We start from the raw sequence: 19191 nt of genomic DNA, 5'->3' as shown, positions 1-19191 counted from the left end.
ATTTTTATTTTTTTTGCATGTTATTTTGGCATTAATTGATGTCACATATCAGTTTGCAAACAATGTAAAAAATAATTATAGAGTTAATAAAGCCGCATACAAACATGGTCTCTTTCTTGAGTAAGGCAGCTCCAAAATGCAGGTGTTTTAGCCTAGCTCAGTGCTTTCTGTGGTGGAGGGGCAGCCAGTGGAATATACAGAGCGTATGGGTTGGTTATCTTTTCTAGTTGCACCGTGATTGGCTCAGTGTTCCGTCACTCATGGGGACACTACGTCACTGCAGAATCTACAGGGAGAGCTAGGCAGTTCAAGCCCCCTTGGGTGCTGCCATAAATTTACATTAGAAGTGCCCATCCAAGAAGGCTCAAGGTCATTGGCCACAGATAAAATGACGTCAAATCAAGTTATACTGTACCTGCCGTAGCTTTGATTGGACTGATCATGTTACTTTCAAAATCTTAGCTAGCAAGCTATACAGGCAGTCATCGTCGACAGTTGGCAATCTACTGGCAAATCATTTAAAATCTTTGTCACATGAAGATGAATTATAGATAAAAGGTATCGGTGCTCATCGGCCCTTGGATCTAAACATTACACAAGTCAGAAATCGCAAATTCAACAATGAGTGGTTTGGAAGGAATTAGTGGCTAACTGCAAGCGTTGCAAAGCAATTACTATTTTGCTTCCCCTGCCTGCTATTCGCTGGAGAGGGTGTGTGGTCCAAGTCTGGGTTTATGGATTTAAAACATCTGTCTGAAACGGTCTCTTTGCCAAGCTTAAAAGAAAAAACATTCACTTGCAACACACCATGGGCCAAAGGTTGAATACATTGGCCATGCTGTCAATGCAGCATGACTTCTGCCTCGTTCAAAACAACTGGAAACTCGGAACTGGGAAATCTCAGACTTCAGTGAGTTCAAGACAACTGGGAACTCTGAAAAAAACGAGCTCCGACTCGGAAAATACATTTTGAATGGTCATCCAACTTGGAATTGTAAGCCGGGAACTCAGGCCTCTTTCTAGAGCTCCGACCTGAAGATCACCGACGTCGTGATTCGACCTTGTTTTTTCCAGAGTTCCCAGTTGTCTTGAAAGCACGTTTGATTACCAAAATTTTCCCACAGGAAGGACCGCCGCGTCACCTTCCTGTTCAAGTGAGCACAGCACAACAATGGTGAGTCCAAAAATGTATGCTGCAGCATAAATTAGCTCGTGTGCTTTTCTTCATGAAGAGGGGATACTATATAATGTTGTTGGGTCTGTAACCATGTTGACAGTCTCTTCTCAAATATTTGTTCTCAACAGAAAGTTCAGTAATAGACCCATAAAATTCCATGTTGGCGTTCGTTATTATTGAAGGACAATGAGGTTCTTATCGACTTACACAAATCCACAAGGAGTCAGTAGAAACCACATTTGTTTAAGCAAGTCAGCAATATCAGCTAAGGTTTTAAAAAGTTAGTAAATGAGGCTGAATGAACTGTTTCGCTGCCAGACAAGGCTCCGCTGATAACCAGGTGTAGCAGTGGTAAGGATTCACTCCATGGTGCTGAAAGGAAAGCTCCGCTGTTGGGACAGCTTTCTGTAGGCACTAACAGACCCTCATTTATTTGTATGTTTTTAGTATTGAACTTACGGAATTGTTACTTATCAACTTCAGTGCTGCATATTTTCTTGAAAAGACAATACATACCAAACAACCCCAACCCCATATGATCATTAAGGTTACTGATCACTAAACTTCACTTCAGGAAACTTGGTAGCTAATCACAATGGGATGCAGCCGTGACCTGATACTGTATATGTCAATCCAACAGGGAATTTACAAAGGCACATCATGCACTGAACTTTCATGAGCAAATAGGTTTTCTTTTTTTAGACTGAATTAATATTTCGAAACCCCTCCCAGACACACAGGGCCATTGAGTAATTCTGTCACTTACATAACTGGGAGAATAACATCTGTGACATTCACAACAGCAGTAATACAGGTTTATGATAATGTAACAGATATGGGTATGGAGCTGGGGATGAGTGCTAATTACCACAGCTATATCCCCCTCTAATAACGGGCTAAAAGAACTCTATAAAATACACTCTGTTCTTCCATGGGGGAATGGATTTTTGATCCCTCACCCAATCAATATCATCTAAAACACAGGATTATTCCAAAGGAGTCGAGATAGAATACCGTAATATCTGCCTTGGTCTTTTTCAAAGTCATTGGTTTTGGAGGATATGGGAAAAGTTTGCAGCTTTAAAAGTCGGATTGTGATCAACCCACAAATAGGGACACGTTGCTTGAAGGTGTGTCACTTCATGGGAAAAGGAGTCGTTTTTAGATGGAATGTGCTAGAGAGTACACGCAGACACTGTAGATCCCATTACCATATCATGGCACATGTCCGATAAAAGGTTACAGTACCTTATTGATCATCAAAAAGATGAAGGGACAGTCCACTACTTTCCCTTTCTCCCTTCTAAATCCACTACCTGGCTTCCTCAAAGGGAGACTGTTGACTGCTTACCCTCTCCCATGCCCCCTCATGCTCCCTGCCCCGTGGGTACAGATATGCAAAGGCTATCAATATCTCCCAAACTTCAGAGGTGCCAAAATGGCACGAGACGACATTGCTAGTTCCGGCCCGCAGCGATTTGCTGTATGCACGCATGATTTAGCATGTTATTTTTGGTGAAGACAGATAAAACAACCAAAGCGCCTCTGAGGTTGATCTAAAACGTATTAACAGTGCATCCTTGGCTTCACCTCTGAATCTCTCCGTCTCGGGCCTACACTGTAGGGTCAGCACCACACAAAATCCCATTTGTCCTCTCCATTAATGTCACAGCCTTAAAGCAACATATCATCACAGTTCCAGAAGCTTGCTCTAACTGTAATTGAAATGGCCCTAGGGGAATTCCTTGGTTCTGGTTTCCCCTTCATCCCCCCATCCCCCAACCTCCATCCATCAATGTAGAGTCTGGCCCTGGAGCTCTTGTAATGCGGAGAGGTTAACAGCGAGATCGCCACGCACATGCTCACTTACTGACTCCTGAACCGTAGCCCCTCAGGGCCTTTGCATGTGTATATACTGTATGACATTTGTGAAAAACGCCATACAGCGTCATGTCAAGTACATATTCATTTAGCTGCCAGGTGACAAGGAGAGCTCGAGAGCATCAACAGCAAATGGATGGACTTCAATGGAGATGTGATCAGAAACGCCATTCTTCCTTCAGATGTCGAATTCACAGGCTTGATTACACAGCCCCCTCGCGACGCAACCTGCTACAGATCAAATTAAACACCCGCGATTACACGCGGCTTTGAAATACCCTGGACCACAATCAATGTGATCCCTTATTTAAGCTCATCCTCAAAAGATGGAGATTTGACGATTCATACAAAAGGTATTAAAATGCTATATCTCACAACAACCGCAAATTGTTACTAATTAAATGTGATGGAGTTGAGAGACAGCAAAGACAACAGGCACTTAAGGTCTCCTGGTGTTGTAATTGTCAAATCTAAGGGATTCTTCTCTTTGGATTATGATCAAATTCTCTTTAACATTCTTTAACAAGTGCTCAAAACGCATTCAGTTTAATGTAAGTCATTAAGCCACGAAATAAAAAATAATGTCTAAGTTAATAACCAGCCACGGTGACTTGCACAGACACAGAAATAGGCTAAGATTTCTGCTCCAATGTGCTGTTTTAAGCATATTCATCTGGCTTTCACTGACATGAAAGCTGCCAATTGCCCTTGCCAACAAGTGGAGGACATTATGTCAAGCTTCCTAGTTGATCTCTGATAACAAGGATCTGGATGGGAGATCATAGGCAAGGGGCAAAAGCTATGGTCATCCCCCTGAAAGGATGGAATTGCCCCTCGTGGGTCTTGGGCTTGCTAGAAGTTGCCCCATCTTCAAACAGCGCCAAAGAAAACCTTAGAGATGTGGATTTTGAAAGATGGACACAAAGGATTCATTGGCTCCCCTTCGGAACACATGGGACCCCCCAACCAATACGGTGAGCCTCCTCTCAGAGGGTCTCCCGTTGGCTTGCTGTTGCATCCTGCCATGAGATAACCATTGTCAGCTGCATGGGAAAACTCCTGAGCTGATTGGCTGGATAAAGACCTTTAAAATCTTCATGGCTGCCCAAAGACTGGCTCATCAGGAAATGATCAGAAATATCTCTTATGTAAGGCATGGATAATGAACGAAAACAATTTTTTTTGTGAGAGCCATTCGGACGGGTAAATTGGAATGCATCACAAGTCAAAAATGCATCAGATACAAAGATGTGCGCGGTCTTTCTCTCTTCCCAGATGCATATGTCGATAGCCTTTTTTGGGAAAAGTCTGTGACAAAAAAAGTCTGTGAGCTCTGTATGTTGGGAGGCTTGGGCTTAAGTTGAAAGCGGAGCCCCAATTGCAAAGTGTGAATAGAGGGCTGTTTTAATAAGCCTGGTACCAGCTGAGCTACACAGGGGTCTGGCACCACCACTGACACCAGAAAACTGCACTGCAGATGAAGATGAGAGAGAAATCCAAGGGATCAGTCTGACCAAGTCACCAGATCAGAGCTCATGGGGATTTCTGATTTCTGATTCGCCATTTCGCTGTCCGTAAAAAGCAAGAAATATGAAAAATTAAGCTTGTATATGCTCAGTTGTAATCATTGCATTGTCTTACATAAGAGTCCTGCCACTGATGACGCGGTTCTTTTGAACGCTTGTTAATGTCAAGTTGTCAACAGGCACATAGAGGACCTGAAACAGATTACCTTGTGTGTCCCACGACTCAATGATACTCTCCATGAGTGACATCCTCCTCTGACACCTGTGCTTGATTTCTCTGATAGCCTGATTACATACTGTACAACCTAACCTTCATAATCAATGTTGAGTTCGTCTTCACCATCACTCTCGTTACACACTGTTAGCATCAGAGTTGCGTCTGTGCCAAGCCCCTCTGAACCCCACGTGCTCCGTTTGGAGAGAAAATGAAAATGAGATGAACACGACACTGAAAGAAAGAAGACAAGAGGCGCAGCTGCTTCCAGTTTACCATGTAAAGGGTTGCAGTTTCACGTGGCGAGAGCCAAGGACCAGATGAAAACACGAATGGGGGCATAGATAAGTGGAGCTTCATATATGGTGGGGGAATATGGTGGAGGGCACTATAGCTACCACAGGGCCACACTGGCGAGTATGCAAAGATTAGGGGGCCAGTGTGAAGAAGTCATGGAGGGTTAGGATAGCCAAGAGCAGAGGGAGAGAGACAGATGAGAGAGAGAGAAATGAAAGGAGGCGTGGAAAAAGAAGGGGGTGGGCAGGGATGAATGAAAAGAAACAGAGTTAGGGAGCCACAACACTACTGGCTTGACCTGGGGAAGATGGAAAAAGCCAGGGATCCAATTAAAATCACACTTGGTCGGCCTTACCCCTCTCGCCATGCTGACGCAGCCCCACACTGGCCGGCCTAGCGAGGTGGCTATACCATAGCAGTGAGCTTATACGGGTGCTACACTGCGCATGCAGGTTCCACAAGATGTCTTACATGGCGGTCGGCTATCATGCATCTCGCCCAAAGACCTGGTGTGAAAACGCGTCTCACCCTCTGACACATTGGTGGGAATCTGGCCCTGTATGTCATAACAGAGACCGGCACAGCAGATAGGCTAAGTGCGACGGTGATTCGACGGACTCCAAGGTGAAACAGACATATTCACGTGAATTCGAATGTTACATGTACAGCCCAAAAAAGGGGCGGCTGACTCTTGTTGCTAGGCAGAGAAGCCAAATAAAGATGGCGGACAATAAACAGCAAACTGTGAATATAGGGTCCCATCATGCAGTACCAGTGATTAGCAGGGAGAGGGGGAGGGGCAGGGGTGTGGTAGGGCTGAGTGGTTATGGAATAATGCCATTGCTTTGTCAGGAAAAATAATATAGAGCGGGATCTCTAAAGGCTTTCTGCACCGAAGAATTGTGGCTATTAGGGAAAAGAAAATCTAATTTCAGGGTGTTCAGCTCTGGCCTTCCTATGTACACCATCACTGCGCTTGCATAACAGATCAAATTGAGTAATTGATTTCCCCAAGCAAACAGAGACATTTTCTTGGGCAATTATGTGCACAATGGAATTACTGTCTTCCCCAAAAATGTTTTCTGAGAGCAGATTTACCATCTTCGGAGGAAGAAATCATAGTCATGAGGTAATGGAGGATACATAACCTTCACAAGGATAATAGTTGAAGTTTGGATAGGATCATTTTGATGGAGGAGGAAATATCAAATAACCGTAGTAACCTGCAACACACGTCTCAGACAGACCCTAATCCCAGAATTAATATTGGCAGTATCCAACCAGACAAACATTCGATTTTGATTGATATTTGATTGCGTAGCCAACAAAGTTGAATTCTACTTCCAAATCATGTTGTTGATTTCTGGTCAAAATCTTGGATAAATTATCATTACTATGCACGTCGATGACTTTCTGAAAATTCAATCATGTTGATACGTATGTTTAAATAACGCAGGAATAATATTAAGTTGACCAATTATTTTACCTGGTAGGATGTCTCCTCAATCGGACAACCTTAATAACATGAAGAAATACAAAAATACAGTGTTTAGTTACGACCGGTGCCCTCTGGGTAACATCGTTCCCTTATTATTTCACCAATAACATATCAATGTTATCATGTTGCATCGATGCAACTTTTTGATTCAATTGATCAAATAAAGTTATCAACATACCTGGTTTTCGGATAAATTTAACCCAGGTCTTAAACAATATGGTTTAAAGTTTTGGTTGACAATTGAATTCACGTTTGTTGACAACTCAATCAAACATCAATCAAACTCGACGTTGTTCTGGCGTCTTTGCCAAGTGGCTGCTGACTCATGAAGCAAGCATGACACACACCAGCTGTTGATAAAGTTAGTCAGTTGCACCACTGAATGCATTCAACCAAAATGTGTCTTCCGCATTTAACCCAGGGAACCAGATTTAACAGATCTTATGAGGTTCTGGAAGGAATAGGACGCGACTCTCGGTCCATTCTAATGCTCATATTATTTTGGGATTGCACCTCATCTCACGTTGGTTGAGAGCCTTCTACTCCTCTCCAATCTGAGGCTCTGACAATTTTATCATCTCACGTTGAATATTACAGTACTTTTTTTAACGAGTTTTCTGAAAGAGGGCAACATAAAAAACATCATAGCATCCCCAATCAAATGTCTACTCTCTCGAAAAGCAAACAGTCTCAAGTTAAGCAATTCAAACTAGCCAGCTTATTAGTAAGGGGATCCTTGTGGTGAGATTGGTGGATGACTTCTCAGACAGATGGCTTGAGTCTCTGACATGCTCATTATTTATTTCCCTGGGCTGACAGGGAGGGCAAAAACCCAACTGCGGTCTAACTCAGTGGGGTTTGCAAAATACACCATCAAAACATCCTGCCCTGTCTAAAGAGACGTCCTCATGAATATCGTGTATGACATACACGAATACAGCATACTTCAGTTTACATGAAAGCCCTAACACGCTTATCACCTTTTGCAGCATCCTGAAAAGTGCCACCTCGTGAGGAAATAGACTGTGTGCGCTGAGCTGGCGTTGTTGGCGATGGGTGCTGGAGTGAAAGCAAGCAAGGAACGAATGGTTTAGATGGTGGAGAACTCGGCCAAATACATAATAGGCCACACAGCTTGTGCAGCCATGTCCATTGATATCAAGAGGCTGCAGGTGATGGGCCTCAATATCCTGTAACGAAGAACATAAAGCAGACAGTCAGTCGGTCTGAGCTGTTACCATGACATCGCTGTAGGCCATGACATCATCGTTACAGGAGCATTGTGGGAGGGAAGAAAATCAACAATGAACTTGTTTTAGTTTTACTTGGGAAAAAAATATGTGCCACCATATTAGTTCACTTTCATCAGGGAAACATTACTTTTAGATAAATCGATAAAGACATCCGCTGTGACAACAATGAAAACACTTCTGGTCTATCAAACTTTCAGAGTAACACAATCATATTGTAGTCCAGACTTGCACATCAGAGGTAGAGGATAGTATGCATGGGAGACAGAAAATGATTCAGAAAACAATCATATAGCATAGTTCTATCTTCCCAAAATCGTCAGACACTGTCCCGACTAACCACACTCGAACATATCCGCGTTGACGACTAATCTAAATCGTTGCTGCCCCCTTATACATAGAAGAGAGTGTTCCAAGAAACGGAACAGTGTGTGACGTAAAAGTATGGAATGGCAGACTTGCTTATCTTTTGAATATAAGAGAAGCGCATAGTGTGGTACACCAAAATGGTCTCCTTTAATCATAAAACTGTCTGCACATGTCTTTCACTGCACATAACAGTAAAAGACATCCATATGCGCAAAAGCTAGATCGTTAGGTAGCATGATTAGATTGTGGTGTGAATGAAGCAGCAATGAGGTCATCGTTGTGAATGTGATCACCATCAGGTGGTATGGCTACTGTACACTGAACCCTGTCCTCCAGTCAGACAAGTGGACATGGTCACTTATTGCGTGCATCGATTTCAGCCTGTCACAAATATGCGGCCTAGTTAGCTGTGCTGAATTCTGTGGTCACTGCTTTTCCAGCGCCTCTCCCTTTTAAGTAGACTGAAATGATTTGTGCCGGAGGCTCCATCTTTGACAGTGGGAATTGGGTATGTAAACTATGAATGAGTTATATTATAGTAATAACTATCTAGGGATGAAATGGGTAGTTTTAACAGTAATATACTACGGATCATTAGTGGCACTGTGTTCAGACACAGCAGACAGACAAGCGGTGTATGGGATGGACGGCAGTAGGACGTTGTGGCTGTACTAGTAGGATGTGTCTGTGTTACTGTAATATCTCTATGTGTAACTGTAATATCTGTACTAGGATATGTCTGTGTTACTGTGATATCTTATAGGATATGTTTGTGTTACTGTAATATCTGTATTTAGATCTGTCTGTGTTACTGACATATCTTACAGGATGTGTCTGTGTTACTGTAATATCTCTATGTGTAACTGTAATATCTGTACTAGGATCTGTTTGTGTTACTGTAACATTATCAGATGAATGGATGACTTATTAATACTGGAATAACATAAGCTGTTTATACAGGCAGCCAAATCTGATATTTTTCCACTAATTGGTATTTTGACCAATCAGATCAGCTCTTTTGCTAATAATTGTGTGAAAGATCAGAATTGGGCTGCCTGTCTAAATGCAGCCATAGGCACACACGCATATGGTTATACAAAAAGAGAACAAATTGGTATATTGTAACAACACTTGAAACAATTAATAGAACAATCTATATCAGGGATATCTAGGGCTGGCTCGCTCTAAACATCAAGGAATGAATTGTTCACAATCTGATTTAAAACCAATGCAAGTACACTGTGATATGAGTCAGATTTAACATCTGAATGGCTACCTCCAAGACTGGAATTCAGCCCAAACTGCATAGCAAACTCCCACAGAGAAACAATGGTGCAGATCTGTGTACTTACAACTGGGTATCAATTGCATACAAGGGTCAAAACCATAGGGCAGAAAGATAAAGTACATTAAAATGTGCTTTACAAGTCAACTGCATATAGTAAACAGTAATTGTTATCAACACCATGTATTTTCCCTGTACAGAAATAATGCTATTCTCCTGCAGTGCACTTTTGATTGAATTTCACCTAAGGTTCCAAAGGTCTTCTTAATAAACAGAGTCCGGACGGGGCCATTAGTTTTGCTACACAAATCAAATAAATATAGATTATATTTCAAAACATGAGCAAACTGGTCTAATAATCTCACATTTCAAAGTTTGACACAGATAGCCGATATAAGATATTTACCAGACCCAACCCCAGAGAAACACCCACACTGTAAAGACTTCAAAGTATATTTAAGAGTGTCGAAAAAACGGATCCCATTTTATTTTGAGGTCAAATGATTAGAAAATATGAGGAATTAATCGTAAAATGTAGTTAATCACAAAAAATGGATAACATTCACCTATAGGCCTACAACCTTGAAAATGTGTGTTGTGCTTTTGCATGGTGCAGAGCTTGATGGACATTTTAGGAAAACTATAGTGTGATAAATGGACTTGCAAAAGGGGCCAGACAAACTTTACTGGAGGCAAAGCTATGACTGTGGCAAATACGCACGTATTTGACGTCGGTTGCTGCTTATCAAATAAAACCTGTCAACTGTCAAGAGCTCAAGTATTTGGTTTGAATTTTGATTAATGCCTTCGTAAGTGTGCACTCCTAATAAGATTTTACAAATTAATTTACAGTATGGGCATGTGTATAACACATTGTGCAGCTCATGGTTGGCTATTTTAGTCGAACCAAGATTCTCAGAATTCAGCGTAGGCCTGCCTATACATAACGCAATGTATTTCATAAAACGCCAATTCAATTCCAAGAAACCCGAAAGTGAATGCACGGATATCTAGCACAAATAAACAAAGGGCGTTGAGTCCGCGTCACTGTGGCACTAGCACATTTTCTTTGAGAATGCATTGGGTTTAATCACACACGGCCTGATCAAAGAGAATAGAGACACTTTAATGAAATATTGAATGCATAATTAATGTTACAGTATGTACAGTATAATTTTAATTAAACATTTTAATTCTTATCAAGGAGGCATTGGATTGTGTTCTCAACTGATCCCGAAAAAAAGTATTTTACACAAAAATGCATAAAATATCCATACAGAAACAAAGAATGCAAGTGTATTCTGAGGATGAAGGGGGTGCAGGGGGAGAGGGGATCATACTATATGCTTCTCCACTCATCCTTCTTGGAAAAAAGCAAAACAGCTGAAAGCTGTATTGGCCTAACGCACCGTCCTTTCATCTGATGTTTAACATTATATTTAACAAATGAGTGTAGTAGATCTTATAGTCAATATGTGTTTGAATTACATTACATTTGAATTACAAATCATGGGAACGCATAAATTGGTCCACTTGTTATTTGGCCTCAAAATTGAACTTGACGAGAAATAATCGGTTTTAATTCAGATTTTATTTCCAAGTTCTGCCTTACATTAAACACGACATGAGTAATGCACTTTCTATGCATTCCCACAATACAATACAGTTACATTCCATGAATACCCTGTCCTTTACATATGCTGGTTTAGCCTTCCAAACAATAATACATGTATAGTTCCTTTTATAACACTTTTGCTACTATATTCACATATAGGCCATTTACACATAGACAATCCCGTTAAATCCATTTAGTTTCTTCATCCTAGAGCAAGCATCATTCAAATGATAGGCAGCATTTGTATTAATGATGTCCTATTCTAATTCTCCAACAGGGGGGGGGGGGGGGGGGGGGACACACACACACACACGTCACTGTAGCCTACACATGTGTTAAAACAGGCACGTTTCTTACACGTGACACAACTCAAGGCCCACCACACATAGACGCACGTAGACTCTTGAGTTTGTGCGTCACGGAACAGTTAAAGCTTGCCGTCACGCATTCTGCAACGCTGTATATATATATATTAGCACGTTTTCAAAACTACGACACATATTGACTTCAACATGGCACATGTCTTTATAGCCTACAACATCAACAAAATACAATCAATAATATAGAATCCAAGAATAGCTGATGTCATAACAAAAATAGGCCCACATTTTGTAGGCCAACGTCACTCAGGCGACATGACTGACTCAAATGGATGATATGTCGTTATTACACTGCTTTGGTGAGAAAGAGTCCACACCACTGTGGCACGTATACCACCCATTGACAATACTTTTCTGAAAGGGTGAGGCAGTGTTAAATGTCCTGGAGCTCTGGGCGAAACTGTGGCCTGCTTGGTTGCATGGGTATTGGGTGGGCTCAGGCCTATAACCGCTCCTCTGGATCAACAATGGATCCAAGAGGCCATCTGACCTATGTGAGGAGTAGTCCAAACTGTTGTCGAATGTGTGATGGAAACGTGTCCTCAGACTTGACTCATTTCGAATCTCGGGGGATAGAGACTGTTGAGAGGAGGTGAGAGGTTGAGCGCGCGTCACGATGGTGGACGAGGCCGTTTCGCCTTGATCCGTTACTTCGGGTGACCTGGCCTCTGCAAGGTGCTCCCCGTCCCCTTCGCGCCCATCGCTGCGTTTCTCGCTGAAGTCCTTGCAGTGGAGCTTCATGTGCTTCCGGAGGGAACTTGGGTGGGTGTAACACTTCTCACACCCTCTGACCTTGCACATGTAGGGTTTATCACTGGAGTGCACGTGAGAATGCTTCTTTCTGTCGCTGCTGTTAGCAAACCTCCGATTGCAGCCCTCGAACTCACACTTAAAAGGTTTTTCACCTAAACGTGCAGAGAGAGAAATGACCGCTTGTTACGATATGGTGCCTAATGTGTTGTCAACCTCTGGGTTTGTAAACTCATCTAAACTTACATTATATTGTTATACATCTGCACATAAACAAGACAGTGACGATCGAAATAATCAACATTTTATGTTTATGAGCAAGTGGTGTGTAGGCTATAAGCCTAATTCCAAAACTTTCCTAAAATGTTAATATTTGAAGTCATGTCGATTTTAGTTTTGGGTGCATTTTTTCCTGTGCAATGCCAATGTGCAATAACCATTCACATGAATACCTACATTACAATTTTTCGTGTTTGAACACAATTGTGATGTCTTACATAACCTTAGGTCTAATATTAACCTTAACCTAACCCATAACTTCGACTGTAGGCCTAAACCCCGAATAACGTGTAGAATTGCACAAAGTGTAATGAACATTCAATGGAAACTGTGGGTTATATTATAAGATCTACACGAAAAACGCCCCCCCCCCCCAAAAAAAAAAAAAATCTCAATTGACACTTCTGTCGAACGGTTAAACTGTCGAGATATGACGATGATAATCATGAAGATAATAAACATGGCAACAAGTGGAAAATATAATTCCCATAGAAGTTTACACTACCCGTGAAACTCTATTCATATCGTAAATGATTCATCCCAACAGTGAGGCCAAGGCCGCAGTAAATAGGCCCATCATCTATCTCCCCAAGTCCTATTAATGTGCTAAAACTATGTTTGAACAATTCTGTCTTATATCCAGTTAAAAACGGCAGAAGATCACAAGTCATATTGCTACAGAGGAATGAGTGTGTATAGGCCTAGTCTTCAAATTTCGATTAAGTCTATATGGCAAAATATGTTGAAACAAGCATGTGTTTTCTCATCTCAAAAAGTCCCACCAAACCATAATATATTTCTAATCAAATATTTTTGACTATTTCTAGACGAACATTTATTAGAAATGTTACTGTTTCCATACATGCATCTGCATGTACTATTCAATTTAATGGACACCATAATAATCATTCATTCGAAATACATTTTGGCACGTACATTTTAACATCAATGTTTGCTATAACGTGGCTTTTGGCATGTATAATATTTAAGGGTTCTTACCATAAAAGTTTGCCACTGGTGATTTTTCTCATTGTGTTGATTTAGACAACTCTGGCCACCAACGACATAATTCTTAATTTATTTTAGTCCAAATTACATTTATCTTTAGGGAAGCATTTGACTCTTTTATAAAAAATAAATAAATAAAAAAAGATCAACATAAACAGTGTTCAATTATCGACTAGCTAAATGTCAACTGCACTTTAACATTTAAATCCTGTTGATCTCTGTGAAACTTAGCAGAGATCAGACTACAAAGGCACTGTGTTGTCTATACCTCATAACCTACTTGGCATGTTGTGTTTTTCTACTACAGCGCTTCCAGCGTTGTTCCTGCGCCCGCGCAGAGAGGAGTCGTCCCTACTGGGCTGCAACTGAGCGAAGCGTAAAAGCTACGTCACAACTCTCCGGTGTCCCGGCATTTATTTATTTATTTAAGTGAATGAGTGGGAGAAGCACCCACACAACTGGGCCTGAAAACTACTCGTTTGTAGCTGTAGTACTACAGGTCTTCTGTCCCGCTATTAGCACTAGCTCATGCTTCTCTCCTGTACAAGTAACCCCCCCACAACAATCACGGCTGGCTACAAAGTCATCACAACATTACAGAAACTACACCCAGAACAACAGCACCACCAAAAACATAAATAATGACATCCGCAGACAAAAATATTATAATCATCATCATCATAATAGGCTATGTACATTTTAATCATATAAAATCTAGCATGGCAGACAGTGACGTATACTGTCATTCAAAACAATCAAAAGTTTGTTCAAAGAATTGTTTTAGCTAGCTTTTTCTAATATTTTTGTGCACTATAAAAAGCTTGAGTTTTATTACACAATCTAACTCTCACAATCTAACTATTTATATAATAATATAATTTGATAAAATACAAACATTTCGAATATGGTTTAAATTAGGTTATCAACATTTTCTCAGAGGGTAAATTTAGTCCCCAAAAAATATACAAGGTTTTGGCAAGTTTAATCATTGGTTTTTATGTATTTTACTAACTTTTATGTTAGCTAATTACTATTAATAGTATTATTATTATTATTGACACTAATAGTTACATACCTGTGTGTGTCCTCTTGTGAATCTTGAGGTTCTCTGATCTTGCAAAAACTTTTTCACAGCCGTGGAAAGGGCAGGGAAATGGCTTTTCCCCTGTGTGGACTCTGACGTGATTCACCAACTTGTATTTCGCTTTGAAAGGCTTTCTGTCCCTCGGACAATTCTCCCAGTGACACACGTATTGAGAGTGCTCTGGTCCACCGACGTGTTCCACTGTCACATGGGTGACAAGTTCATACATAGTCCCGAAAGTTCTGGCGCAGGGCTGCTTCCCAGCCCCCTCTTGGCTGTCACTCCACTTACACACCAGCTCGTGCTTCAGGTTCTGTTTGGAGCACCTCAGGAAAGCGTCACCCACTCCACGTTGAATTGCCATGTTCAGCGGTTTGTAGAGACCCAGGAACTGAGAGACAAGTTGTTGGCTGTTTCCCCTGGGGCCGCTGATGCTCTGGCCGTAAGGGTGCGTCCGGGTGAGGAGGTCCCCAGGTAGACCCAACATCACTTGTCCAGAGAGGTCTCGAGTCGCGTCGGAGGAGCCATGGGCCTGCTCGTGATAAGCGGTGAAAAAAGCGTGGCTTCTGCTATCTCTATAGCTAGGCAGGTCACGGTACCTTCCAATCCCGCCATGTTGGTTACTTCTTGATGCCAGTTGATCAGTGACGGGTGGCATGCCGGCTCCAGAACGATTGGCTCCAATGATGATGCCCCTAGGGCTGTGCTCTAACCGGTGGCTGGGGTATCCAGAGTCTGCAAAATGGGGAACCGAATGGTCAACATATGCACTGTACCTCGTCTCGGGATAGTCTCGCAAATTGTGCGAGGGGCAGAGCTTTAAGGAACTGCCAGTGGGGTGCCCTATGTGCTCCCCTGCCAAAGGTGGCAGCACCACGCTGGGTTCAGTATTGCTCTCCCCGGGGTTGACGCAAGAAAGAAGGCAGCCACTAAACCTCGACAGAGTTGTCATGTTTTGTTGTGAGTTTGCAAAATCAACCAATTCTGTGCTCAAGATTTACCTAGAAATATTGTTTCCATTTTCTTTGCTGTTTATCATCTGTATGTGAAATTCTTGGCCGTGAACTTCGCAGGAGCAAGAACCAGACTGAAGTTCGTTAAAGTTGGTGTGACTCCCATGCCGTTCACTTTGCCCTCTTGATTTGTGGCAATAACCGTGGTAGTAAAAATGCTTCGAAACAGGCCATGGTGCAATATAAAAGCACAGCAGGCAAATCTGCTTTAAAAAAAAGGCGCTTTGGGATTGGTTGGAATGTGGTATGATTGACAGGCGCTGGGTTTGTTTTAAAAGGGACACGCAGGCGTTCACTGCACGACTCCGTTTTCAAATATCTCATAGAAAATGCTTTGAAATGTGCCGCGGTATAGGCTACACTGCCAAATATTGGTGTCTCTTTGACTCTAGGCGCCACATTACAACCGCCTATTTGTAAATGTCTAACGTAAATGTCTTAAATGTCTTCAAATGCTGGACATTTTTGTGTGGAAGTCTAATAGACTACAAAATTACGATATTGAAATGCAATGTTAAAGTATCAAATGTCAGAACTTTTCATTTAATTCCATGTTTATTTTACTGGAAGGAATAGGTTAGAAAAATACATTCTATGTTAAAGGTCCAATGCACCCGTTTTTATTTCAAAATCAAATAATTTCTGGGTAACAATTAAGTACCTTACTGTGTTTGTTTTAATTAAAAATGGTCAAATGTTTTACAAAAATAGCATCTTAGCATAGAGCAATTTCTAAAGCAAAAATTTAGCTAGGACTGTCTGGGAGTGGTCTTAGAGGGTAGGATAAAACTAGCTGTTATTGGCAGAGAGGTTTGGAACTCTCTTTGTTATTGGTCTATTAACTAATTTACCACCTGGTGATGTCACCAGACAGGCCCAAACTCCATCCCACCAAAACAGGCTGAAATTTTCAGGCGGTCTTTTCAAACATCTCTTACACTAAAAAGGCATTATCATAATTTTCACAATTTCACAGTATTCTTCCAAACTCATAGTGTGGAAATATATATAAAACACAGAAGATCACGTTTTTGACTGCACTGTGCCTTTACGATTCCGTTTTTCAAAGTCCTGACCAAGTGGGGTAAGGCTGCAGACAAAAACAGAGGAGGGTAGCCCTATACCCTAAAAATACCAAAATCAATCACATATCAATACATTTGGCGTACAACAACAACTATATTTAACTAAACAAAATAATTAAGCAACTTTGAAACACGAGTACATGAATGGTGGGGTACAAGCTTATAGCCTCAAGGTAAAAGGGCAACAACACTATCAAAACAAACAGACAATATGCATACGGATTTGACTAACTATTTTGGAGAGAAAAAACGTCCAATGTATTTATTGATATTCGAATAGGCATACATTGATTTTCCAATGGCTTTCCATTAACCGCTCATTTTCTTCCATTCTTGCCAGTCTACTTCTCAATTTCGCTGACAACTCTTACAAGCCGATTGGATTTTCTCTCACGTCATACTACAGCACCTGATTTAACGAGCATGTTTAGCAAAGTCAACCTTCTTCATATCTAGACACACAACTAAGTCAAACTGTGACTGCTGTCATAGCAATTCATATAGGCTATCCTAGCGCCTTAAGGGTATGCACTCTGTCATGTCTTATGCATGTAGGCTACCATCATGGGAACAATATGTGATGTACAATTATTTGTAGGTGTTCAAAACAAGTCCAATCTGTCACTTGTTTAAAAAAAAAAAAGAACAGTGAAGAATATGACTATTGTGAAAAGTATCTCTCCAAAGGCTGCAGCGATGCAACACAGGCCATGCAGCGAATGCTGCAACAACTCATCTGTCTGGCAAACACATTTCAAACAGTAATTTATCCTGCCAAAGGATTAGAGTTGTATTTAGTGGGTTTAAGTTGTAAATTATACAGGCCAATAAACCAATGTTCCCAAATTAATAGTCCATGCGTCTTCGTTTGTTTATAGTAGGCCTCTATTTTCTTTTAAGCCGTTTTGTGATTAGTTTTGATGCAGAGGTGCACATTGAATGTAGATTTAATTAGTCAACTATTATTTCTCAAGACTGTATTGTCCTCTAACTTTCAAAGTCCAGTTTGAACATTGTTGTTCTGACGTCACACTCAAGGGACTAGGCCCAGACAAAAGGAGTGAGAGGCCCACTTGACATAAAGTGCCGTAACATAGACAAACACCATTGGTCAAACTCGGTAATTATTGTAATGCTTGCTCATGTTAGTCGGCCTTTAACCTGGCGCATTTCCGAACAAAAATTTAGAAAAACTTCACGTTTTAGTCACTAGCATAGTAATACGTAGCCTATGAAATAGTCTACAACGGGGTTTCGAGGTTTTAGGGTATGTCTTCGTTCCGAAATAAATTGTAAAAACAAAAAGTAGATCAACAAATCTGGTAAAAACTAACTTTTATGATCAATTACGCCCCATTGCCACCTGTCTCTGCATCACCTTTCGTTGAGGCCCACAATCTCTCAGATCCGCCGTCTATTTATTGAATATTGACATTGCATATCGCGTGACATCCTTATAATAATGGCTACATGCAACATACGCATAAACAACCAGACATCTTTACATTGTGTGCTTGAACATTTCACGTAAACTTATCAATCAAAATATGTAGCTAGCCTATTTAAAGCCAAAATAACATTGGTGGTGCATGGTGGTTTATGTCTGGTGTTTTGTGAAGAAGAAGAACATTTATGCATAAAAATAGAAGCAAAATGAGTAGACACTAAAATAAATAAATTAAACATTGCAGAGAAGTGATATAGGCTACTGTCAAAATGAAGTGAGTCATTCCAGCTTATGAAGTAGACATTTCTGCAGACTTGCTTCAAGCGGGATATTAATGTTTCCCTAATACACTATACAAATACACAATCCACATGAATGCCTTTGTCATCAATAAACTGAAACATACTGCACAGTACAATATTTATTAGTGTGATTAAATGTAGTACAGTGGTAGCCTACAGATCATGTGCACTTGTTATGGGGCAGTTGGAATGTTGATAGCAGTAGGATGTTAGTAGTTTTACTTGAAAATGAATAGCTATATAGTACCCAGAAACGCAAAACTGTACAGTATGCATGTGTAATAGCTTTGACTGCTAACTCAAGACATACAGTTTACAGCTAAGTTGTGACTAATCAACACAAACAAGTAGTGTCACACTAATAATATTGATTGCATTCATTGTAGAATGATACAGGTCAGGCTAACAGGCCTACATGAAATGATACAGATGATCACAATCAAACGTCACAATTCACATTCAAAGCACACAGCCATAGAATAGCAGAACCTGATGTAAACAGTGGCTTATGAGGCCTGAGTTGTAGCCTATAGCCGCAGCAGAATCAAAATGCACTCGGCTTCAAAGAACACAAAAAATGCTGTAAATGGTTGTTCATCTAGAAGTATATATTATGAGGACAATATTATGACAGTAGTTGAATATCAGTGCAATAACCTAATGGATTTTACCTAGACTTAGCTCTATTTAGCTTTGTCAATGTGTCTGCGATGATCGAATGCAGTTTAAAA

The 19191-nt window shown here is 40.9% G+C and overlaps 1 protein-coding gene and 1 long non-coding RNA gene across 3 annotated transcripts in view; both read right to left on the bottom strand.

The window, feature by feature from the left end:
• LOC139574306 (uncharacterized) overlaps nucleotides 1–19191 on the bottom strand; it is a 135953-nt gene that overhangs the window by 29468 nt on the left and 87294 nt on the right. The gene's annotated exons all lie outside the window — the stretch shown is intronic.
• Nucleotides 10603–15781, bottom strand: LOC139574303 (zinc finger protein ZIC 4-like). The gene is made up of 2 exons (XM_071398753.1): nucleotides 14605–15781; nucleotides 10603–12397 (listed from the first exon to the last, which is right to left on the bottom strand). Exons 1-2 carry the CDS (start codon nucleotides 15563–15565, stop codon nucleotides 11757–11759), a joined length of 1602 nt encoding a protein of 533 aa, XP_071254854.1. The 5' UTR covers nucleotides 15566–15781; the 3' UTR covers nucleotides 10603–11756.

The sequence above is a fragment of the Salvelinus alpinus genome, chromosome 4, assembly GCF_045679555.1.
Source record: "Salvelinus alpinus chromosome 4, SLU_Salpinus.1, whole genome shotgun sequence".
Taxonomy (NCBI): domain Eukaryota; kingdom Metazoa; phylum Chordata; class Actinopteri; order Salmoniformes; family Salmonidae; genus Salvelinus; species Salvelinus alpinus.
This window is presented reverse-complemented; position numbering and strand designations above follow the sequence as displayed.